At 42.8% G+C, this 24,611-nt stretch overlaps 2 protein-coding genes and 1 long non-coding RNA gene across 3 annotated transcripts; 1 reads left to right on the plus strand and 2 right to left on the minus strand.

Annotated features, from left to right (window-relative positions):
- Positions 1 to 9,028: 9,028 nt before the first annotated feature.
- LOC121178190 (glycerol-3-phosphate dehydrogenase [NAD(+)], cytoplasmic-like) lies at positions 9,029 to 12,881 on the minus strand. Its single transcript, XM_041032735.1, has 8 exons — positions 12,764 to 12,881; positions 11,882 to 12,059; positions 11,248 to 11,388; positions 10,865 to 11,003; positions 10,563 to 10,675; positions 10,251 to 10,484; positions 9,891 to 9,997; positions 9,029 to 9,647 (listed from the first exon to the last, which is right to left on the minus strand). The coding sequence occupies exons 1-8, from the start codon at positions 12,802 to 12,804 to the stop codon at positions 9,551 to 9,553; spliced, it is 1,050 nt and encodes a 349-aa protein (XP_040888669.1). The 5' UTR covers positions 12,805 to 12,881; the 3' UTR covers positions 9,029 to 9,550.
- A 530-nt stretch (positions 12,882 to 13,411) lies between these two features.
- LOC121178091 (oxysterol-binding protein-related protein 11-like) lies at positions 13,412 to 21,858 on the plus strand. Its single transcript, XM_041032602.1, has 13 exons — positions 13,412 to 13,805; positions 14,171 to 14,239; positions 14,432 to 14,607; positions 14,949 to 15,028; positions 15,705 to 15,893; positions 16,604 to 16,802; positions 17,707 to 17,852; positions 18,066 to 18,206; positions 18,706 to 19,165; positions 19,272 to 19,458; positions 19,566 to 19,748; positions 19,973 to 20,126; positions 20,489 to 21,858. The coding sequence occupies exons 1-13, from the start codon at positions 13,690 to 13,692 to the stop codon at positions 20,543 to 20,545; spliced, it is 2,157 nt and encodes a 718-aa protein (XP_040888536.1). The 5' UTR covers positions 13,412 to 13,689; the 3' UTR covers positions 20,546 to 21,858.
- LOC121178092 lies at positions 19,693 to 23,548 on the minus strand. Its single transcript, XR_005893463.1, has 3 exons — positions 23,323 to 23,548; positions 22,877 to 23,124; positions 19,693 to 19,771 (listed from the first exon to the last, which is right to left on the minus strand). It is a non-coding gene; the product is annotated as an uncharacterized LOC121178092 (long non-coding RNA).
- Between the last annotated feature and the right edge of the window lie 1,063 nt (positions 23,549 to 24,611).

Genomic DNA, 24,611 nt, shown 5'->3' on the forward strand with positions numbered 1-24,611 from the left:
CTCTTTATTTTTCTTCTGAATGATTCACCCAGATTGCCATGTCCGGGGAGAATGAATGAATGACCGGGAAGATTATACGTTTGAGTCTCGCTTTTAATTCGCCTGCTACACCGAGGGAAGTGGGAGGGGACGTTGGGGGTGCTATTACTTTCCATTCATGGAGGAGAAAATTGAAGCGTGCAAGTGTCTGATGTGGGGTTTAATGTGCAGAGAGAGAGGTCCATCTGTATTCTAGCAGCACAGATGGTCTATGCTGATCGGATGTTTTGAGTCCCTCTGCTGGCCAGCCTGTCTGATCCTGCCTCTGCATGTGTCCCGGTACAGTTGGCACCACCAACTGTAGCCTGGCACAGCCTAACATGGAATTACCGTGTCTGAGAGCCTCAAACAATAAGCCATATTTTACACTGGTCTGTTGTTTTCATACTGTCAGCAAACCAATCATTAATCTGACTGTTATGTCTTTTCCTGAATTTTTACCGCGTGTACTCACGGCTGCTGCTGCTCTGTATCAGTGTTTACACCACGCTGGTGATCACAACAAGTTTAACATTTCAGTATTTCTCACGTGCGTGTGAAAATGAGAGGCTTACAGTCGGTCAACTTAACAGTCCCTTTAAAACTGATGTAGATGCTTCATGATAAGCAGGATCCGTATCAGCACAATGCCCCCTCACATAACTGTAATTATGTTCTTCTTGGAGAATTTTATGATGTTAGTCACATTAATCAAGGCCAGTCAGAACATGTGCACATCTTTATCGTCTCTGACATCAAGCTTCATGAGCTTGTGTGCCTTTCTGCCATTTAAACCAGATTATCAGGGAAAGTACGGACTTCACATTATTGCCCACAGGAAAAAACAGAAGCTTTTGTCTGCATAACTGGGTGTCCATGCACATGATTATTTGCTTATGTATTTAGTTTCCAATGCCCCCTGTGATTATAAAAACCCAAGGACAGCCTATACATAGCTGATTAAACAACCTATGTCCTTCAAACACACTGAGAATGAGTACAGCTGTTCAGCTTGGCTTGGAGTTTGATGAAAACAAGCAGGTTTACAGCTGTAAGTGATCGTTACTTTCATTATATATTATTTTATTTCACTTAACCACTGAGCCCTCGGTTATATTAAGTCAGAAATGGCTTATAAATTGCCCATCACAAGTTCCGACCACCCAAACAGTCCAATTCAGCATAATATAAAAACGTGGAAAGGAGCAAATTCTCACAATCGAGCAGCTGAAAACAACAAATGTCAGCATTTTTCTCAATAAATAGCTATAATATTATGTCCATCAACAAATCAAGACCAGCATGCCTCTGTCAAACTTTTAAAAGCAGGGACAGCATGTCTGAAAGAGTAAAGATGATCCTGCAAATGTACACATGGTGGTCCTCATTATATTTTTACAGTCACAAAGCTGTGAGACATGCTGGAGGACCGTGAGGCATTTGTAAATCATTTGCTGCGTGTTGGCAATAAGCAGGCAGTCATGTGACACCTAGTTCTGCATTTTTAAGCAGCCGCGCTTGTATTCCCTCTCATCACCAGATTCTCCAGCTCTGTCCACATTTTTAGATTTCGTGTTTTCTTTAGTCCCACGTTTTGCAGGCTGTCACTTTGAAGAGCACATCATCAATATTTGACTTAGCCTACTTGTACAATAAAGCTTGTCTAACATGACTGATGCTCCGTCCATTCAGGCTGAGAAGACTGAAAAGACCGGTTCTCAGGTGTTATGCTATGCAAACACCTAAATTACTTCCAAACCAAAATCATGTCAAGCTACATAAAGGGAAACAGTCTGCTAACACGAAAATGTGTTTCCCAGACACTTTTAATGATAAAGATTCTGCCAGAGCTTGTCTGAGCAGCTTTAAATCTTGTTTAGTCAGCAGACAATTTAATGTGGGGGGTTTCAAAAGGAAGGGTTGGAGGTCTAGTTGAAAAAAAAAAAAAGAAAAGCAAAACAATGAATACAATGTCATCATCCTGCTCATGAGGGGAGTCCCTGCAACTCCCTGTGCTAATCCCACCAGATGCGTAGGATGCTTTAATATACATCCTGGAAAAAAAACAACTGAGCTTCCTGTTGTGGGACCCTTAACTTCAACCCAGCATGCTTCAGCAGACAACGTGTCTGAACTTTCTCATGAGAGCATGTCAGGTAAGAAAAAACAATAACAAAGCTAAAACATTAGCTAAGCTAGTAGAGGTAATTAGCTAATAAAGGAAACAGCTGCTGTTCAAACTCTACAAATTCTTTAAATTGGGTTAACATGTCTAATTTGCATTTGTTCCCGTCATGCTGTGCGCACACTTTAGCTCACACTTAACTCACAGACTATGAATGAATTTGGCCTCCCATAAAGTCAGAAGACAAACAAGCAGGAAACCAAACTTACTCTGCGCCAGCCGGATCCTCTCCACTCAACAGGTCCACAGCTCTCTCAGAGGTGTTTTCTTCAGGAAGACAACGTGATGATTTGGAATTTCCTTTGATGGCAGCTGAAAACATACTGTCATAAATTCCCTAGTTGCAGGGGGAGGGGGGGGAGAAGCCATGCACTAACACACACACACTCTTAAACACACTCTCTGTGCTGCCAGTGCTGGAAGTCTGCAGCAACACCCAGTAAGACTTGTAAATAGAAGGGAGGGAGGTGGTGGTGTTGGTGGAGGCAGAGTTAGGGAGGCAGGGTGGGGCGGGAGGATAAGGAGAGTGAGGAGAAGTTCCACATTACATCATCAGCAGCTGTTGACAGGCCTGTGTTTATTAACTAACTGCCACGGCTGGAGGAGTCACACGCTCTCACACACAACTCCGCAAACGCTGACAAGACAAGACAATGCTCAGCTGAGTCCAAAATACTTGGTGGACAGGCATGCAGCAGTGTGCAAGTACCAGCAGTTTGCAGACACGTGGATGCATTCTTTCTTTTTTAGTAAAAACACACACAACAATACAGCTATTCTTGGAATCTCTTAGCCAGGAGAAGGTCCTAACTCAGGATTCGAGTTTTGCTATCTGCCTCGGTTTTTTTCTGTTTCTGTACCTGTCATCTGTGTGCACTGGCTCTGAGAGTTGCTGACTGGACTGGAAGAGCTGTTTTCCTGACTCAGATAGCAGTAACTGTAATGGTATTACTGCGAAGAGAAAGCTGCTGCTGCATTCCTCAAGTGTCTTGGCTTGGCAGCTTCCCCAGCCTTTCTCTCCCTCCCCTTCTCTGTCTCTCTCTCTCTCCTTTCTTGCCTTTTCATTTAAATGGAGGCACATGACTCTCAGCTTTACTGCCAAGTAGACTTCTTTATGCCGGCCGGGAGCCACCAGCGGTCTGCTTTTCATTGGCCTCTCTGCAGGGCACTCCTTAGCGCAATGCATTCCTCGCTGCCACCCATCCCTTCAGCCCACAAGACGCAAGCATGTCAAATCAAGCTTATCCCTGATGTCATATTCAGTTTATTTTTCACTTTTTGCATTTCATTTTTGCAGAATGCATCAAAATCAAAAATGCATTCACTGAAAATAAACTTTTAATTTCATGTCTCTTAGTCTGCTGCCTGAGTGACAGAGCCCTTCAGCTATAGCCTTAGCCACCCACTGTAGGTCATCCATAACCACTGTGAACAAATGCTCCGCTTCAGCCCATCTCTGCTACATTCCTTGTGGGCTCAAACGCAATAGTTTCTCCCGTAATTCTGTTCTGTTGTCGCATTCTTCCCCTCTAAGCTCATTACATTGCAACATTGTTCACCGAGAGAGACGGAGTGAGGCCGAGTAGGCTGACGACACCGCAAGACAATGGACTGCAGAGAGCTGAAAGATAAATGATTTCATAAATCGCACAAAGAATCATTTTTAATTTCTTAACTGTTCTGAAGCCAGACAAACAGCCAGCCAAAGAGCATAATCCCAGGTTGTCCTTTAATGATGGGCATTCAATTAAACCTAAATGTCAGGAGCTAATCGGATAAAAAGCAGCATTGTATTATGCTGATTGCCATCAAATGTTATGAAGGAGAAGGGCAATAATACGTGGAGATTGACCATGTCATTTTCATTTAGCATTTGATAATGGAAATCTTTGATTGCTTAATTGGACACGTGTGATGTATTCTTTTAATCTAATAGAAAAGAGGACTAGTCCTGAAATAAAGAATCCCTTTAGCCAGATAAAAAAATTTAATAATGGCATAATTTATCATGCAGAAACCTTCAGTTTGCACAGTAAAAATGTAGATGTTAAATCTACAAAAGAATAAATCAGCATCAAACAGTTACAGCTTTTATTTTTGGCGGCAAAGTAAATGTCTTCACTGTCAGTGCTCTTAGTTTGAAATCTTTACAGATCAGTCATAAATTTGAAAAGCCTGTCAGGTGCAGCTTGCTCCTTGCAACATCCTAAGAACTACAGTGTGTGTGTGTCACGTGAGTATGTGTGCGCACACGTGAACATGTGTGTGTTCAACTTATCAAAAACAAAAGTTTAAATCCCTTCTCCTTTGTAAATCACATCCTGTCGTCCATATCTCCCTCCTCCACTCGCTCTGATATACTCTTATCTTGAAATAAGGAAAGGAAAACACTTCTTCTACTCTCCTTAGCTCTTATTTTTACTGTCACCACTCACCATTTTGGTATCATGGGAAACCTGTCAGGGCGAGAATCTGGTCAGTTTAATGGTGGATTTGCACAGACTATTACCTATTGGCATCCACAGCACAAAAATCAGGCTTGAGAATCCCATTTTAGTCAAAATCCAGCACTTACATAGATGTGCACATGTTTGTGCCTGGAGCATGAAGCGGGGGGGTTGATGGCTAATGATCCTTGAGCATACGTCTTGACCTGCAGCACATCCGGATCTATTCCAGGCAAGAGGTCCAACTCTTTCATGTCACAGGTCAGAGCCCTGCAGGAGCACGGAAGAAATTATTGGTGTGCAGCACCAGGGAGAGGAAAGCCATATAAATCCTGCAGCAGCTCAGAGAGAATGCAGGCAGAGCATTTTGTATGGATTCAGTGACTTGTGGAAGTTCCATACTGCAACCATGCCTATGGCTGGTGAAAGAAATTGTCACTTTGTCAAGAACAAAAGCCGCGTTGTTTTATTTTTATGTTGTATGGTTGGCGTCTACACTTAGTCTACGAAATTAAAGATATCAGCTTTCATTTCTTTGTTTAAAAAAATGCTGCATGCTAAAGTTACAACTTTCCAACCCTGACAATCTAACAAGCAAATACATAAACACAAACAGATGCATAAATGCATAAATACCCTTTACAGTCTCAACCCATCTTTTTCCAAATGTGTGAGGCTGCGTTATCCTTCAGCCATAATGCCTCCCTTTGGATTGCTGGCTGCAATTGTGGTTAAGACCAGAGCAGCCATAAAGCAGACAACTCTGCTGCTTGCTGCAATACTTATGGCTCCTTTGGTGTACCTATTTTATAGAAACACCTCCACCACTCATTCTCTGTATTCGTACTCGTCTGTACTCGAAACACCAGATGATCTTGAAAGTATGCATGTGCTGGACAGAGAAATGTATGTGGAAAACAAACCTGAACTTCTCAAACGTTTGCTGATATAGTTTCATGTATGATGATGTGGCTGGAACCAATGACAATGTGGCCCAGGGCTAATTTACATGCCCAAAGGCTGGAAAACATATTGCACCTCCCTCGTCTCCCTGGCGAATATTTGCTCCGAGCTGCAGGAAGTGGCTTTGCGCATGGCCCACGCTACACTGACATGTTGGAATGCCACATCAATGTTATTTGCAGCTGCACTGGGAAGCCAGAGATGTCCCCTTTCACATCAGCGGCCCGAGAAGGCATCTTCACGTGCATGTAAGCGTTGACTCAAGAGAGTCTAGTACAATACAGACGGTAAAGATTTCATCTTCCACAAATCTGGGAGAACTGTGGAGTTTGTGCTGATGTCAGCTACTCTGAATCCACAGGAGATCAAGCTAAGGAGATTTAGATGAACCAGGATGTAATGCTTTGTCTTTGTCAGCCCTTTGTCTAGTCAGACATATATTGAAGTAATAAATTGCGGTTACTCTCCTGATGCTGTTTTGTAGATTCACATTAGGCCTGATGGTATTTTATATTTAATCAAAATGCTTTTTCACTCCTTTTTCTTTTCTTTTTTTTTTGAAGCAGCAAACCTGGCTGGGCATCCTGCCAAGTCCTTACTGTACAAACTGACTTAATTTCATTGAATTATGGTCAGTGATTTCCTGACGTGGACTGCTTTCCATTTGTCTCGTCTCTGTCCATCCCCTGGCTGTTTCACAGAATCGATGGCTGTCTGGAGGGACTGAGGGACATACCGTATCTTATGGCTGTCTTGTTTTTTCCACTCTCCCTGAGGTAAGAGGATGATAGAGCCAAACAAATAGGCCTTGTGTTTTCACCCCGTGTTTGTATGCAGTGCCACGGCCAGGCTTCCTGCCAAGTTCTCCTCCTCTTCCCCCCACCCTGCAAAAGCAAAAGACAAACCAGAGCAACCACCGCCACCACTGCCTTCACCTCCAACCCTGCTCCCCTTGCACCCTCCTCTTTCTCTTTTTCCCCTCATCAGTCCGCTGGCAAACACAAAAGAAGGCAAAGAGGCAGAGTCCCCATGAACGTGCTCAGATTAGACTGAGGCAATGATGAAGATGACCCGGGCAGGGGTGAAGGCTGAGGAGGAGGATTTGAGGAGAGAAGTAGGAGTGGTTGTTATTTCATGGACAAGACACCGTGCCCTCTGCCGCTGAGCCAACGCCAGCTGGGGACGAGGAGTGGCATCCTTTTGCTTTATCTCTTTTGGTTTTCTTGTGCTTTCAATGAGACCATTGTATGTGCTGGAGGAAGGATATGAGGTCCCATTTGGCTGTCATTGACATGTAAAAAGAGTGTGGCGGTGACAGCTGACGAGATCAGTGGCCTGTAATTAGCTGAGAATGTAGGATAGACTCTCACTCCCCTGTGCCAAATGCACACACACATCCAAAAATGTAGGAGTAGCCACATATAAAGATAAAAAGACAGATAAAAAGACACCAAACTGCCAAGCCTTGCCTGTAGGTAATATTATGAGTTATCTATTAGACTACGTGTGAGGTTTCACACCAACCTAAAGCTTCTCTGGGTGCTATAAATCTAAAAGGCGTGAACCATGTGGTCTGGCCTGGGGTGGCCCACATGTTTAAGAAAAAACATAGATAAATAAAGCCCCAGAGTACAGCTGAGACATTCATCCATGGGATACACAGGTGTGATAAGCCCAGTCACATCACACCTCATAAATCACAGCAGTACTGAATGAAATGAATAGTTTTGATTCTGGTTTTATTTAAACCTGTTCACTGATTTTAGGCTCTTTACGCTTTTATGGGGAATGTTTCCTCTATAGAAAGTAGTCCCTTTGTAATTTAATGCCAACACGCAACTCCCCCTGAAACCACAAATTGTTGTTTTTACATTTCTCTTTCCTCACAGCTTAAACAAAAGAGATACAAGGTGTTAATCAGTCAGCTTCAGAGGTGTTGAAAGGTGTGTTTTTTTTTTTTTCATTTTGGACAGAGCCAGGCTAGCTTCCAGTCTTTATGCTAAGAGATAGGTTGATATCTTCTCATCTCAGTGGTAGAAAGAAAGCAGATAAAAGTGTTTCCAAAACAAGTGAAATATTCCTTTAAGAATGGATGAGAAATTCCCTCCATGGCAGCTGTAAAGACAAAGTTGAACTCTGAATCCTGGCTTTTAAATGTAATGAAGCAGGGAGGTAAATCAAAAACAACATGGACCTCAATCCACGCTGTTATGCTATTATTCTCGGCTGTCCAAAGGGCCTCTTACTGGAGGACAGTGTATGTGCGTGGGGTCGAGGGGTACCAACAGACAAGTTACCGTGGTGATTAAGCTCCTCTTTCATGCTGAAGGTGGGCCTTCTCTTTGAAACGGAGGATCTGGGCTTGTGTCAAACCACCACAAGGGTCTCAGCGCTCGCTCAAAAACCTGCCGATGACAGTTGCTGTTAGGAGATGAGAAGAGCCATCCCGCTGCAGAGGACATCGACCTGCAAGACCCAGCTCTCCCATGGGAACCTGTGGAAGCTCCTCGTGGCCCCTTTGTGTCCCTCCTCCCCTTAAAACTGGTGCCTCTTCCATCACCTTTCCTGAGTTTTCCAATGAACTCTTTGATGTCCTGGGATCTGGACAGCCGTGGGCATGGAGGACTGTTAGCCTGTAGGGGGAGGTAGCTTGGAACGATACCCACCAATGGAGAGCTGGAGACAGACAGACTCAAAGAGAGGGACAGGTACTTCATCTTAGATTTAACTGTTAATGGTTTGCATTAACCCAAAGAAATGAGTCTCCCCATGTTAATGACTTGCAAGTGTAGTTGTGTGATTTCACAGTTGGTGGTGTTAAAATCTCGTTTCTGTGTTTCCATATATACATATACTTTACTTTAAATTTTAATGTTTAAGGGCAACAAGCACAGAGAAACTGTGTGAAGAAAGATTCAGACATAATAAGAGACACAGAAATGGACATCTGAGACAGAGAGAAACAGTGATGGGAGACAGATGCAGACAGGCAGACAGTGGGAGAGTATCAAAGGTTTCACCAGTCTGACCTGTAACATGGTTGAGATGGAGAGACAAGGACACCGCTTGTTCATTAATCCGCTTTCTCATACCGAGTTACTGCGACCCTCGTGGGAATCAGTTCCAGCCCGTCACATACCGACTGTGAGACCTAACAACGCAACTCAATCACACAGCTGCAAACACAGGTGGCGTGAATACCAGCGTTCATCAGAATCAGTTCCCATTTCTGAGATTCTCCTGTGTTCATGGAGTCTGCTGTTTATGGAGATGCTCCATCTTCAGCTTCATCCACCACTAACCAAACACTCTGATGTGAATGGTGCACCCCCTTGTGACAAAACTGAGAGTTGCTATATATCGAATGCCTCCTGTGCTAATAATTGTGATTATTCAAAACTGAAACAGATTCTTCTGAATTGATTTTATTGAGAAAACAGCCCCACATAAAGAGAACAAAGAATATCCTTAGTTTTAATTTTGAGATTGTGAATACACTGTCATGTAGTGAAATGCAAGTCAGACAGTGTTGTGTTCATTCGCCGCCATAAAGAATTATGACATTTTATGTCAATTACGGCCACAATACAAGTGGTCTGCCTTATAAAGAGCTTTATACTTGCCACAGATGAAACATTATTTTACAGCTTATTTAGTATTATCTCAATGATATGTTTAACTTCCCTGCACAGGAGCCAAATGAATATCACAGAGGCTTTCATAAAATGAGAGCAAAATCAATAAAAATAAATTGCTTTAGAAGCTACAAGTTATGAAATGTCACCAATAAAAAATAATCTTCAGTAATAAAAAGTGCCAATGGTTGTATTTGCTTTGTTGTATTGTGCGTTTCCATCTCATGAATCTCTTTCACCCTCTAGTGATAATCAAGTGTTACTGAAGGAGCAGCAGCGAACGTGTCCACTCACTGGTCTCATTACATGTGCTCTGGATGATTCTGCAGACAGGTGATGAACTCCTTCACCTCTTTGCCCTCAAAGCAGATCTGGTAGACGGCTGAAAACAGAGGAAACCTAAAGGAAAGAACAGATACCTTAGTGTCTTGTATCTTTGGCTGTATACAGTGTGATTGTATCATTGCAAAATATCAGTAAAAAGCTGAACATTATAAACTTTGTAAATGTAGAATTTATAGCTGAGCGATAAAATGTGGAATTAAAGTGATGGGTCTTAATATAACAATATTTAATGTCCAAAAGACTTTGACATGGGTGAAAAATGTAATTCTGAACAGCACTTTATTTGAGTGGACTCACTTGTTGACCATGTTGTTCTTTTTTAGGATCTTGTAGACCTCAGCTGAAGTCTGTGGACCCTGAAGCTTCTGGCCGTTGAGCATTTCTGCCTCCAGTTCAGCAATGGACTGAAGAACCAAACGTACAGAAACAATTTTAATGTTGGTGAGTGACATATTCTTTAAATCTTCACTTCCTTTTCTGCTGTTGTTGAAGGAGAACACTAAGTTTTTGAGCCGTGAATCATTCCTTTGATGTACCCCAGTAGATGTTTTGCTCCGGAGCTCTGTCTTAGCCCTTTAGCTTGCCGTCTGTTCAGTAAAAAGTCGACGACTACTTCTATCCTACGCATCAAACATTTTTCAAAGTTGTCTGATTCACCTTGGACGTCGTGACAAAGGCCTCAGCAACTTTACGGTTTCGTCCACCGTAGCAGGTGGTGATGAGGTCGGCCACGCCGCAGCTTTCAAGGAAGGTGGAGGAGCTCACTTGGCCTTTGCAGAACAGTTTGGCGAAGGCGACCATTTCCATCAGACCCAGCCTGATCACCGCCGCTTTGGTGTTGTCGCCAAAACCAAGGCCGTCACAGAATCCAGCACCTACTGCCACAATATTCTGGCATTAACAAATACAAAAAACATTTTTAATGCAGAAAACTACTACTTCATATTGACAGTATGTGATTATCTTTACCTTTAAGGCTCCACACAGCTCCACTGTATCGCTCTCATGTACGACAGTGATGCGAAAGTTGGGAGTCTGAAGCAGCTCTTTGAAGATGTGGCCGTTTGCCTCGTTTTTTGCCCCTGTGATGAATGTGGTTTATTAAAAAGACACAAACACAGCGTCACTCAATGACTCCTGTTGCTTGGCAACCACACTGCAGCTTCTGCAGCAATGGTAAAAATTTCTGTGCAGTGAATGCTAAAATAACTCAGAAGATAATAATAATAAAAATAAAAAAAAACAACAGTCAAGGACAAAAACAGTCTAACCGATGGTGGTTTCACAGAACTTCTCATCTGCCACCTCGTTAGCGATGTTGGCCCCCATCAATACGCTGACCTCAATCTCCAGTTTTTCTCGGATGATGTCTGAGATGAGCTTCAGTCCATCTGGTCCCTCGTCTATACCCTGGATGACAACAACCAATGAGAGAGAGAAAGAGTTTCTGACTATACGCAGTGCTACAACCTCTGGCCCGGACAGAGTGGCAGCCTTGGTAACAGATTTGTGTCAGAGTCAAGATTTTCTGTGTTGCTTAACAGCGACATCCTGTGATGCTGTGGTCACAGAAAAATATGAAGTAAGGTCAGGCGACAGTTTCCTCTTTTTGTAGTCAGGAAATCTTACTTGAAGAACAATGACAGGATCTTACTTTGATGAGCGATATCCCAATGGTTCCCTCCATGATGTGAGGCTTAATCTGATCGCAGAGTTTGCCAATGAACTGGTGCGGGATTACAAAGACGAGGATCTTTGCTCCTTTCACGGCTTCTACGATGTCTGGAACAGCAATCTAGTGAGGTATCAAAACAGGACATGTCAACAATGAGAGCTGATTCCAAACAAAATGTTGTGTGGCTGCATCCTGGAGGAACATTTAAGTCTCTGCAGCTTCTACTGTTGTGTCAAACCTGTTGAGATGTACCATCTCTTGTTTTTAAGATATCCCATATAACTTTTGCCTTTTCATTGCTATTATTAATAATAATTTAGAGCAAATGCAGAGGTAAACATGATAACCATCAATAACAACAACAAAAACACAATACATATAAACGGTTCTTTTCTGTACAATCCTTGAAAGACAAAGCAACCCTTACACTCCGTCCGATTACGCAGAAGATAAGTGGGTCAAAGTTAAGTCTTATCAGTGTGAATGTCTTACTGTACAATCATAGCATGTTTCAAGATTGCAGTGAACTGCACAACCTATCGACACACAAGATGGGCTGTGTAATCAAAAGATAACACTCCTTATCAAAACTCCTCTAAACTGGAGCTCTTACCACATTCTTTGGCAGCTTGTGGCCCGGTAGATATTTGACATTTTCGTGCTCTGTATTGATGATCTCTGTGAGCTTCTTCCCATCGATCATTTCTTCATACACCCACATGTTCACCATTGGGTCGAACCGGTTGGATGCTTTGACGTTGTGACCTACGATTTTGGCAATGGAGGAGCCCCTGGAGAGAGTACACAGGACATGATCAGATAATCAGTGGGAGAAGCAGAAAGTCTCACTGAATCTAAACACCACCTAAAACATGACAGCCAGAAACATGGGAAATTAAAAATCAATCACTGGTATGCATTTTGTTTTATATTCAGACTACAACTTCTGCATTAAGTTCAACAAAACTGAATGTAACTATGCAGAAAAATGGGGAACAACTAATGTACAATGATCAGGGTGCAGTCTACAACCTCACTGTAGAGGCACATTCACATTGTAAAAAGATTATAAAGACCTAATATTAGTACATGTCGCAGGAAAACTTTCCATCAAGTATTAAAAGGTCTTTATTACTCAGTGGGACTTAAATCCACCAGGGTAAAAAGGCCACTAGCTCCATGGGCTCTTCATGTTGCAGCTTGCAGTTTAATTCCTCAGGTTGCCATAGATGTAGGCTTTCAAGGAAAGTGGAGGAGCGTTCAAAGGAAGGGCGGGCTTGAACAACAACAGCTGGACGTTTTAGTTTTTCATTTTTTTACATGATGAGAAATTTCCTGAGGATATTGCAAGAATTACATGTTGCCGGTATGAGAATAAATCAGCAAAGTAACACAGTCCGCGTTAAGAGTTAACTGCATACTTCCCAGTGCATAAACTAAAAAAAAAACGTTCTTGTTTCTGAAAGATACGACCAAAGTACACATGAAAAGTTACCAGTTCCCTGATCCAACGATGCACACTTTCTTTCCAGGCATTTTGCAGTGGTTAGTCGCACAGTTCGGCTGCAGTGAAGATCCTGATCTTCTGTTTGTCGCTCGTCTACAATAACTTCCTCATATTTATTATTAAATATTGACTGGAAGTATGGGAACCCCCCCAGTTGCACTGTTTTATCTTAACCTCGCCGACCGACGTCAAACCGGACAGAGTATTTTACAACTTCCGGTCAAGAGTGTTTTTTTTTCAAAACAAAGCACATTTCGAGCACATCAATCACAAGTCCTACACATTGTTTAAACAGACAAGCTGTTACATAAACATTAAAATGCATAAGTGTGTAGTGATTATGTTATGTGTGAAAAATACATAAATACATTTAAAATGTGTATTTAGTTGTTCGCTTATGTACTTGTTTTATTGTTCAGCTGAGATATCACCAGTCTACAAAAATACAATAAATAATAATAATAATAATTTTGATAATTTAGGTAGATTTATGTGACTGTTTTTCTATTTTAGTTTTTATTATTATTTTTTTTGTATATATATATATATTTTTTTTTTTATTAATCGTGCACGGAAGCCTGCCCTTGTGAGGGAGTCACATGACTGTATTCCTGCCAAAGCAGTAAATATCAGGCGAGCTAGCAGGCACAGGCTAACTAGCTACTCCCAGGTATCAGAAGAGAAGATCATGTTTGATCACCCCTTATTAACTTAAGGGTTTAGTAGTCCGGCGTCTGCTGGGTGTGTGGTGTGTTTCGATAAGCGATGAACCGACTCTTTCACTGTGTATTATAACGGAGGGTCGTAACACTTGGATTAAATCTGTGGTGATTTAGCTTAGCTAGCTTCACGGGTTAGCCTAACGCTAGAAAGCCTGCGTTAGCGTCCAAAAGGGGGTTTCGTTGCTAGTGACTATGCAAACGGAAACCACGGCTATAAGAATCACGGAAAACGAAGGCAAGCTGGATGTATTTCCCCAGAACAGGACCCCAAGCTCGGGGAGAGCAAGTGCCAAAAGCTGGCAGTACAGGTGGGTGTGTGTTCATCCTGCTAACGCTCAGACATATAACCTAGTTTGTACATTTAAGGCGTATTTTGTATATCCACCTTGAGTCACAAGCATCATAAATGTGATATACCTATTGTTCTTTTTATAAGTGGTGTTTCAACATGTATTTGCACTCTCCATTGACTGGCTAATTTGTTCATTAGTTATGACTAAATTAGCTTTCTAATCAGACAGGTGACAACTGAATCATGTTGCCCCTTCGAGCAAATCTATCACCAGGCTAAGGTCTGTGACTGATTTGTGCAGTTCCCTTTATGTGTTTAAGGGTGTGTACTCTGTTCAAGTGTCTTAACAAGTGCTCTTTGTCTCCTTTTATTTCATGGCAGTGATCACATGGAGAATATTGATGGCTACTTGATGAAATACACCAACCTGGTGACAGGGTGGCAATACAGGTGCATTTTTTGCTTGTGTTTGATGTTATGTCAACCTAAAATATATGTATGAGTAAAAAGAGGGGACTGTCTTAAAGGAATTTAACAGCCTCTTCATTAGTTCATAGTTGTAATCCAGACTAATCCACTTCAAGTAATGCCACAGTGATTTACACAGTAGACGGACATTGTTGTGTCTGCTGTTGTTTTCAGGTTCTTTGTTTTAAACAATGAGACGGGTTTGCTGGAGTACTTTGTAAATGAGCAATCGCGGCCACAGAAGCCCCGCGGCATGCTCCCCCTGGCAGGTGCCGTCATCTCCCCCAGTGACGAGGACTCTCATACCTTCACTGTCAACGCTATCAGTGGGGAGCAGTACAAGCTCAGGGGTGGGTACCTGTCCCTAATACACACACCGACTTCTTGACATTTATGTCCCAACATGGTTCTCTCTCAGACAGTGCATCCTGTGAGCTTGTTGTTTCAGCCCTTAACAGTTGATATTATGTGCTCCTCTTTGAGCTTTCACTCTCACCTTATTGCTGCCTGTCAGCTCAATTTTTTAACTCCAGGCTTCCTCTAATCACCATCCATCAGGTTCATACAGTATTGATCTGGATGGTTTCCATTATCTTCTGCCAGTGAGGCAGAAGCACACAGGCACTGACGCAGAGTAAGATCATCCTAGAGTAACTGTAACAAGGTTTTTCTTTTTATGTGTGTCCCTCAGCCACCGATGCCAAAGAGAGGCAGCACTGGGTGAGCAGACTGCAGATCTGCACACAGCACCACACAGAGGCCATGGGGAAGGTAAGACCGTTAATATGTGTGGTGCACACGTGAGCACAAATTGACAGAGCTGCATGTTAATGCTTGCAAGGATCAGTATATATTTATTTATATCCTGAAGGGCTGCTGTGCTTTACTTTGATTTTAATACTGTGCTTTAAACTCAGTGTGTGATGATTCAGATAAAACATGTGACTCTTGCATAGAGCGGATGTGAACTGGACAGTTTTCACTTTCCTGTGTTCCTTCCTCACATGCCAAAGGAGCAGTCAAACAAAGCCAGCCGCAGTGCAGAAATCGGTACAGCTGTGAAATATTAATGTTTATGTAAAAATGTATCAGGTTTTACCCTGTGTGTAAGCACAGTAATCACTAGTATTGACCTGGATATTGATCTGCACACTACTGCACTGCCCACCACCTCTTTTAATGGCCTTGAGATACATGAGAACTCCCCAAGGTGCTCACTTTAGCAGTGGCCTGAAATAATCAGCAGCTAAAATTAAAAATTTGTCAAAAGATGATAAGACAGGATGATTCCTATGGCAGATGTATGCACTGTCACTGGAACTCTGAAATTTGTTAAGCTGTAATTTGCATGTTTTGAAACGTGTAAATTAGTAACATCACCTAAGAAGACTGAGCTAAACCATAAACATTGTCTAAGACCATAACTTTTTAAAAAAATGTTGTTCAGAGTAATCCCCCACCTAAGTCCCGGAGCTACTCTATGGCATCACAAGGCAGTGGAAGCTCACCGATGTCCCTACGCCGGCCCAGCCAAAACCCTGCCTCCTTATTCGGCTGGTCACAGGTCCACAAGGGCTCGTCGCTCTACTCCAGCAAGAGGTCCCTGCTGCCAGACCACCTCATGGACGCCAGAGAGGTACTGCAAGCTAGGGACACACTGTTAGCATGACTCACAAATTTACTGATGTTACACAAATGTGTTGTAGTTACATCTGTTAATGTAATTCACATGTCAGGACTGAAAAATGTTTTTTTAATATCGCTAGTATAAAGGAATAAATGATTGCATCTTCATTTGTGTTGTTAAATGCTAAGATAAGGTTTAGATTGAAGTTTTTGCTTACGTCATTACACTTCCTGTGACCACCACACTCATTACAGTGTACATGTAGCAGGGTACAAGATGGATACAGGCAAAATAAAATTAAGGACAAGTTTTTAGTCTGCTGTTTGGCAGAAACTAGGCTACAAGTGAGATAAAATGCAGCTGATCCAATCAAAATGTAGTTAGACTTTGATCTGTCTCTGGGAGGTTTGATGTATCTGTTATGCAACTAAGCTGCAGACAGAGGCATCTTCAAAACCTCTGCCATGGTGGATACCAAAAAACATCCAGATACATATCATAATAAATTCCACAAAAATAAGATAATGGGGTGATGCAGACTGTCCACAAGAGGCTGCTGTTGCCTTTCTCTTCTCATCAGTAGACCGCTGCAGCACAGTTGGATCAGTCATTCTTCTTGTACTCGATGATTTTATTCTTTTTGTGTGTGTGTGTGTGTTTAATGCTGTCTAATCTTTGACACTTTTCTCTCCCCCACCCTCGTCACATTTCCCCTCCAGATGATGAGCCAGGCCCAGGGCCAGCACAGAGACCTGATCCAGAGTATCGAGGGGTTGCCCGCAGCCCCTGGCATCTCCCCTCTAGACCAGGATCTGCTGATGCTCAAGGCCACTTCCATGGCTACCATGAACTGCCTCAACGAGTGCCTGCACATCCTACACCTGCAGCAGGTGGCCAGGCAGAGAGGCTCTCTGGGAGGTCAGTGGAGGACTGTTTACGTGTTGATTTGTTTGTACATTTGCTGGTTAGATGTAAGTAGATGTATGCCTAACCTGTGCACATTAAGTGTCTTTGTCCTCTAAATAAGATGCTTCTGTGCTGTGACATGAATCCACTTGCAGTCCAAATGCAGCCAATCTAGACAAACAGTTTGAGTTGGCTGGACAGTGGAATTATTTTGCATTATTGATAAGGAACCGTACCTATTCTTACCACCTGTCTCGAAGGTAATTAGATCTCAGATGGTTGAAATATCCATCAGCAACACTTTGAGGACAGGTTGCAGCTCCAATACAGCTTCACATGGACAAACATGCTGTAGCGTGTTAGAGAGAACACAGAGTGAAGTGTCTGACTTGCTGATATCTCGACCCTCTGTATTCAGGTTGATTTGAAAGGGGAAAATGTCCAGGTAATGTCCCACTTTTTCACAGCAGATCTCATTACTCAATGTATATTTCATTAGGTCAGACTCATCGCAGCAGCCAATCAGATTAGGTTGTCCGACGACGCACAAGGTGAATTTGAATGAGATCTGCCCACCTCTAAACATACATACAAGAAACTCCCAGGCCATAACGAGAGTCTTTAGCCAATCAGAGGATGAGGATGTTTCCTGTGGGCGGGGCCAAAGTATCCTGATACTCTGCTTATTGGACGGGTTGAGTTACACTCTTTTGGTCTCGGGCAGTTGTCTGAGGAATAGCCATCTGTCCGGTCAGCAGCCAGGCAGTCGTGGGTTGTTGTCTGGTAGGCCCAGTGTAGAACAAAGTGTGGGTGTGTGTGCAGCTGTGAGTGTCGGAGGGCCTTTGGGAGGGAGGGGGGGGGGGTAGTACCATGAGCACCTCTGAACCTGCCACTGTGCACTCCCCGTCCACGGCAGGGCCCACGATCGAGTGGCTGGAGCCCAAGCTGCCTGACATCCTGAAGAACGGCAGCAGCTCCCTGGGCAGCTTCACGACAGGGGAGGGCCCGTTGGAGGGGGGCCGACTGGAGCTCAGCAGTCCCGAGTCCTGCAGCTTCTCTGGGGTAAGACCACGGAAATGACATGCTCTCTCCCACAGAACACAGCTATGCTTTACACTAGAGAAAGCTGTACTGTCACCTGTTGGTTATCAGGATGTTGATTTGACATGATTAAAAGTTTTGCAATCTCCCACAACATAATCACTCACTCTCAGCCTCTGTGGAGTTATTCAAGCAGGTTGTTGAGAATAAATTCCCCTCCCTTCTCTCTCTCAGGAACAGGAAGACATAGACGCAGAGGATGAGGCGGAGGACTCCTTCACAGACAAGGAGGAGGACCTGGGTGCCGTGGAGGAGGAGCGCAGCGTCATCCTACACCTGCTGTCGCAGCTGAAGCTGGGCATGGACCTCACACGGGTAGGTCGAGTTCCATGTACTGCCAGAGCAGTAAAACAAGTCCCAGTCATCAGCAGCTCCTCACACAGTTTGTCTAAAAATAGAAAATTAAAACTCGAAAAAGCATCGAATTTGTCTGAATGGAAAAAAGATAACGGAGACCTGGGAAGAATGAATCTATCTCGCAGCAGGAACTGGTGTCAGGGCCTGTTCTTAATTGTCTGATTTGCAGTGACCTTACAGGCTGATGTAAGCACTTCTTGTTGTGTAATTAGTCTAGTCCTGGACACACAAGCACTTGAAAATAGCAAGAGTTGAGTCCTCGATAGACACTCTATCTTCTAGTGTCAGTTTGTTCTAGTATTTGGATATCCTCCTCTTGGGTTTCTGATTTATCTGTTGGCTCCACTGACTTACCTCAGATAGGGATCTAGTAGATGCTGTGACCCCAAGGTCATGTGGACGTCACATTGTCCATGTAAGTCCACTGACACCATATCCATGTGGACTTTCCTACCAGGTGGTCCTCCCCACCTTCATCTTAGAGAAGCGCTCTCTTCTGGAGATGTACGCCGACTTCATGTCACACCCGGACCTCTTTGTGGCCATCACCGACGGCAGCAGCCCGGAGGACCGCATGGTCCGGTTTGTGGAGTACTACCTCACCTCCTTCCATGAAGGCCGCAAGGGCGCCATTGCCAAGAAACCCTACAACCCCATCATCGGCGAGACCTTCCACTGCTCCTGGAAGGTTCCCAAGAGACCAGAGAACTCCAAGGAGCCCGCACAGGGAAGCGCCGACCTGGCCGCCTCCCAGGACTCCTACCAAGTGCGCTTTGTGGCAGAGCAGGTGTCCCATCACCCCCCGGTGTCTGGGTTTTACGCTGAATGCCAGGAGAGGCGGATGTGTGTGAACACGCATGTGTGGACCAAGAGCAAGTTCATGGGGATGTCCATTGGAGTATCCATGATAGGTGAAGGTAAGACATTGTAATTTATGTACTGGCATAAAGCAAGAATAGTATGGTCATCAGAAACACTTATAATTGATTGCACCTAATATTTCTGTCTTCATTGTTTTTCCAGGTTGTCTGTATTTGCTGGAGCATGATGAAGAGTACACCTTCACGCTGCCCTGTGCATACGCACGCTCCATCCTCACTGTCCCCTGGGTGGAACTGGGCGGCAAAGTCAACATCAGCTGTGCTAAGTCAGGCTACTCAGCAGTCATCACATTCCAGACTAAACCCTTTTACGGTGGCAAACTACACAAGTAAGTTCCTCATGTGGTACAATTATAAATAAGGTTCTTTCCTCATGAACTTAAATGCAATGTAGTGTGCTTTTACTCACCCGGGTTTTTCCTGTTTCCGAATGTAGGGTGACAGCGGAGGTGAAGCACAACCCGACCAACGCAGTGGTGTGTCGCGTGCAGGGCGAGTGGAACGGCGTTTTGGAGTTCAGCTACACCAGTGGAGAGATGAGGGTGGTAGATGTCACCAAGCTGCCTGTAACGAGGAAGCGCGTCCGGCCGATTGAGAAGCAGGGACCAACTGAGTCCAGGTCAGGAGATGTGGATTTCAACACTGTGGGAGGAATCATACTTGAAATTAATTTCCTTTGGTCTCAATTAAGGAGGCTTTCTTAGTTAATCGACATCCTTTTAAAAGCTTATCTACACAGACTTTAATAACACGTTTTTAAGACCAGTTAAAAACACATAATGCAAACATCTTGAAAGCTGCCCAGTCTGTGCCTGATTCAGTTTGATATTTTTTGTGATTCAGGCGTCTGTGGCAGCATGTGACAGAGACCTTGCGGCAGAAGGATATCGACAAAGCCACAGAGCACAAGAGGGTTCTCGAGGAGCGGCAGCGGACAGAGGAGAGGCACCGTGCTGAGACCGAAACCGCTTGGAGGACCAGATACTTTGACAGAGAGGTGAGCAAGCTGAACGCTGTGGTGCTACTCAGCATTTTAGCAATTTTATTCAAATGAAAAATGTCAACAAAGTATGATGTTTGCAGCAGGAGACACTCATCAGGAAGCACATCTAGGACAGTCTGTGAAAGGTCATCTGTGCTGACTCTGATTTAATTTTAAATCACCTTGAACATCATTTCTGTCCCCAGCTGAGCTTCTTTGGGTTTTGTACCACATTATATCAAATCATCTCCAACCCCAAACAAATAGCCTGATGACTTAACCGGATTGAACAGTTTTGCTGACTCGCTGCCGACAACTACTTATAAATTCTTCAGCTAATCAGAATATTTTGACCTTAGTTTTCTCTCCTCTTCCAGGGTGAAGGCTGGGTTTATCACAAACCACTCTGGAAAAGCTCTGCATTCAAATCCTAGTTTCTTCAGCCTGTATCTTGGATGTTGATATTGTAGATTCAGGAGTGTATGTGTGTGTGTGTGAGGGTGTGTGTGTGTATGTGTGTGTGTCTATGCGTGTGCACACACACACACGCGGTTGACGGTTATGAAATGAGAGCACTGCACTGACGTACATATGAATGCAAAATGGGAAGAAGGACAGAGAGACAGCACGACTGACGGTGTTCTCCACTCTCGCTCATGATGTTCACGAAGCCTCGAAGTACAAGCTTTTGTACTGCTGATCAGTTTTTTTTATAATCCAATGTCAATGAAAGCATATTCTTGTACAGGTAATGGTACTCTTATTTACACAGCCTTAAGATATTATGATGTTTGGGTTCTGCTGATCAACCTGGATATGTTTTTTTTCTTTTTTTTTTTTTTTTAAGATATGGAATCACACAATGGTAAAGTGACTTTTGAGGAGTTTCCTTCTGAAATATGATATCGTACATAAAGAAAACCTAAATAATGAGTGCAATGATATGAATTTTTACATGCACACAATATTCTGATCTCTCTTCATTAGACCTGCACTTGTCTTTCAATCTCTGCACCCGTAGTTTGTAACATTAGCTTTCAGCTTTAAATTTGAAGTTTTCACATCCCAAGTCGAGACAGCCGTTGCTATGACAACGTTGGGGTTGTTGTTTCAGACTTGACAAATCTCGTCCAGAGCCACAAAAGACCTTAAACAGTTGTAATAATATAAAACATGTCTTCATCGGAGAAATTATGATATGTTGACACAGTCTTGATGAAGACCTGTTTCAAAATGTCTGCTTCCAACTACACTACTGATCCTGACACTATAAAGTCAATAGTCAGGAGTATTGCTTTATGTGGTTTAATATCAGATGATTGTGTGCATTTAGATATATAATATGTGTTGATTTGAAATCATGCGATTTATCTCTAAATTATTATTTTGTTTACTTGCTGTTTGATGCTATTAAAATTGACAACATTGGACACGTCCCACGGCTGGAATGGCATGTCGTAGACTAGCAGACAAATAACCAAATTTGAAATAATCAGATGACTGAGACACACATGAATGCAACTAAAGATTACTACCCCGATATTTTATTTTATTTTTTTTTGTTTGGTGGTTTTGCAGTGGATGGAAAAATTCCCACATGCATGAAAGCAAAGTGTCCCTGTTCACACTCATTGCGTAAACTGTGCTACTCCTGTGTCTGCATTACTTCAATTTCTAAATCTGTTGTAAAAGCTTTTAACCAAACTTGCTTGTTTTGTAATGCAAATAAATATTTTGTTTGAATGCGTGTTTATCCCCCATCTTGCGCTTTAATTGCTCTTATTTTTAGAGCCACTTTTTGTATAAAGATGTTAACATTTCTTGTTCCATCAGTGTTTGTGTTACTTTATGTTTTTTGGCAGTGATTCCAATCTACTATACTGTGATGTACATGTTAATACACTCCCCCTCCTTTAGCCTCACACTCTCAAAATCATCCCCAGTATCAAGTAAGTACAGTTTCTGATTCTCTACAGAAAAATGATCCCCCCTCTGCCATTGATAAGCTACTCCCTCCAAATCTTGGTGCCTTATGCAAACTTTCTGTGTGTGTCCTCCAGCTGAGGACCACAGCGTTTTCATCTTTGACCTGACAGATGCAAATGGCGGATGTATTATTTGTGTGTGTTTGATTTCTCTTTTTTTTTTCTTTTTAAAAATCAGTGCTTGATGTTAGGTGAGGTCCACTGAGCACTTTTACTCCAGGTTTGGACATTTTCTCGGTTTTGAATTCTACTGGTTGTCTTGCTGACCAATGAAATGCACTGACATTGAAGGAAACCTGATGATGTAGAAAAAATGGCAGTGTGTGCTAATAATCAAATAAATTGTGACTGAGTTGCTCAAATTCACGGTCTGACTGCATTTGTTCTCATTCGTCGTAACTTTGAATTCAGACAATGCAGCGTCGTTGGTGAAAAGTCACTGTGATAGTTGAAGTCAGTCTCTTGAGTAAAGAGTAAGTCCTCTGACAAAAGCACTTCCTATGTGTCCCGGACCAGTCTTTCAAGCTGTTGAGTATGTGGTCTCCAACTACAGCTGCAGTTACTGTCGTGAAAAGGACCAATCATTCCACATCAGGCTGCAATAAAAACAAGCAAGCAAGAGGCTTCCAGCATCTATGAGCAGGTCTCCCACTCTGACTATGATTGGTGCTGTCACAGGGAGGAAATGCATCACCTCAGTTGAACATAAGATCACAACAGTCAGAGCAGGAGGAAGGGCAGAAACAAACAAAACTAACTAAACACAACAAAAGTACTCACCCTCCCTGCTCTCAGTCCACGGAGACTTGAATCCACGTGTCTTCCATCAGAGTCACCTTTCTTCACTACCATCAGCAGTCCTCCAGGGGTAGATTTAGGGTAGCTGAGGGGCAGGTGGTTGGTTGAAGAAGGGGTTTGGGTCCAGTACAGAGACGCTGGTTTCCTCCACAGCTGTCTGCATCTTCTCAGGCAGCACTGAGGTGGACGGCTGAGGCTGCAGGTCCAGCTGGTTGGAACAGGCTGCAGCTCTGGAGAAAGACACAGGAAGATTCAGGATCATTTTTAAGTAACAAACAGCCAACGTCCTGCACGTTTTCTGCAGGCTGTGGACCCACAGCTTCAACATAAGATCACAACAGGCAGAGCAGGAGGAAAGAAACAAACAACTAACACAAAACACAAATTAACTGAACTACGAGGCAGTAAACACAGGGCACAGTACTCACCTTCCCTGCTCTCAGTCCACAGCCTGTCTGTTGTTGTTGGTCAGTCAGTCATTGCAGTCTCTGGGCCCATGTGTCAGGTGATTTGACAATCACCAGTCAATGACGTGGTGCAGGTGTGCAGCTTGACACAGTTCAAGTTCATTTCAGCTTTGATGCAATGCATTATGCTTTAATTTAATTATAAAGAGGAATTTATTCCGTTCTGGTATTCCAGGTCAGTGCTTCCTCTGTATTTTCTGACTTCCTGCTTTTTGAAAACTCTGTCTCCTCTGAAGCAGCAGCGCCATCTGCTGGTTGAAAAGGCTAACAGCACCTGGTGTTCCAATCAGCATTCATGTTGTTTTATTTCTTTTATTTATATTACTCCTTTTCCAGTGTTTTCCTTTAAAGGAGACACTGGAACACATTTATTAAGAAAGAAGCATTTCATGCATCAACTAATGAGAAGTACAAGAGCATTCAGTGGATCTTTACATGTGGAACTAACTGTTTAATATGATTAGAAAAATTAGTCACGAAGCTGGTTCACAATTTACGGATAATTTTACAGATAAGATGCTGTCTGACGGGTTTAAGAAAGGCTTTGAGCTTTAAATCATTAACAAGGAAGTCATCACTTTGAGTTTTCACCGTTTTAAACAGGAATATATGTGACGCATGACATCTAGTGGGGAAAAGCAGGTACTGCCAAAATGTTTTTTTCTTTATTGTTGCTGCATGGATTCTCTGAATTCATGCAACTTTTCCTTAGGTTTGTCTCCATTACTCCATTACTAGTTACTGCTATGTGCACGTTTTGGTCTAATCACCTAAACAATATGAGATTCTTCACAACTAACCACAAATCAAAAAATAATTAATTTATTAAGCCTACAAACAGAAAAAAGAAAGTCAGAAAAAAGGAAACCAGTGATCTCAGTTTACCGACAGAGGGCAACGCAGACCCCAATGATGTAACAGCAGTCTCACCAAAGATACACAACACACACTGATCTCTCACTCTGATGCTCTTTCGTGGTACAGAAGTAGTCGTCACCGTTTCATCACAACAGCAGCAGCAACCACTAGCAAGTATTTCCAACAGCAGCAATTTCCATCAAATGTTTAGTCTATAAAATGTTAGAAAATGCTGAAAAGTTCCCACCACCATGATTTTTTTTTTAGAGATATAAATTTTTTAATTTTCAACTAAGTGATTCGGCATATGTTTTCTTAAATAATGACTGGTGTTAATGGAGAAAAATATATGCAAGTTATATTATTATAGAGTTTACATTTAAGACTAAAAT

This window comes from Toxotes jaculatrix, chromosome 24 (genome assembly GCF_017976425.1).
Source record: "Toxotes jaculatrix isolate fToxJac2 chromosome 24, fToxJac2.pri, whole genome shotgun sequence".
NCBI classification, from domain to species: domain Eukaryota; kingdom Metazoa; phylum Chordata; class Actinopteri; family Toxotidae; genus Toxotes; species Toxotes jaculatrix.

Excerpts from the sequence above, each read along its gene's own strand:
- LOC121178091 (XM_041032602.1), top strand. The coding sequence starts at position 13,690 with ATGCAAACGGAAACCACGGCTATAAGAATCACGGAAAACGAAGGCAAG. Across the intron at positions 18,207-18,705 it reads TGGGCATGGACCTCACACGG|GTGGTCCTCCCCACCTTCAT; the intron begins GTAGGTCGAGTT and ends CTTTCCTACCAG. Across the intron at positions 19,459-19,565 it reads TACGGTGGCAAACTACACAA|GGTGACAGCGGAGGTGAAGC; the intron begins GTAAGTTCCTCA and ends TTCCGAATGTAG.
- LOC121178190 (XM_041032735.1), bottom strand. The coding sequence starts at position 12,804 with ATGCCTGGAAAGAAAGTGTGCATCGTTGGATCAGGGAACTG. Across the intron at positions 11,389-11,881 it reads ACAAGCTGCCAAAGAATGTG|ATTGCTGTTCCAGACATCGT; the intron begins GTAAGAGCTCCA and ends ATACCTCACTAG. Across the intron at positions 9,648-9,890 it reads AAGAACAACATGGTCAACAA|GTTTCCTCTGTTTTCAGCCG; the intron begins GTGAGTCCACTC and ends TCTTTCCTTTAG.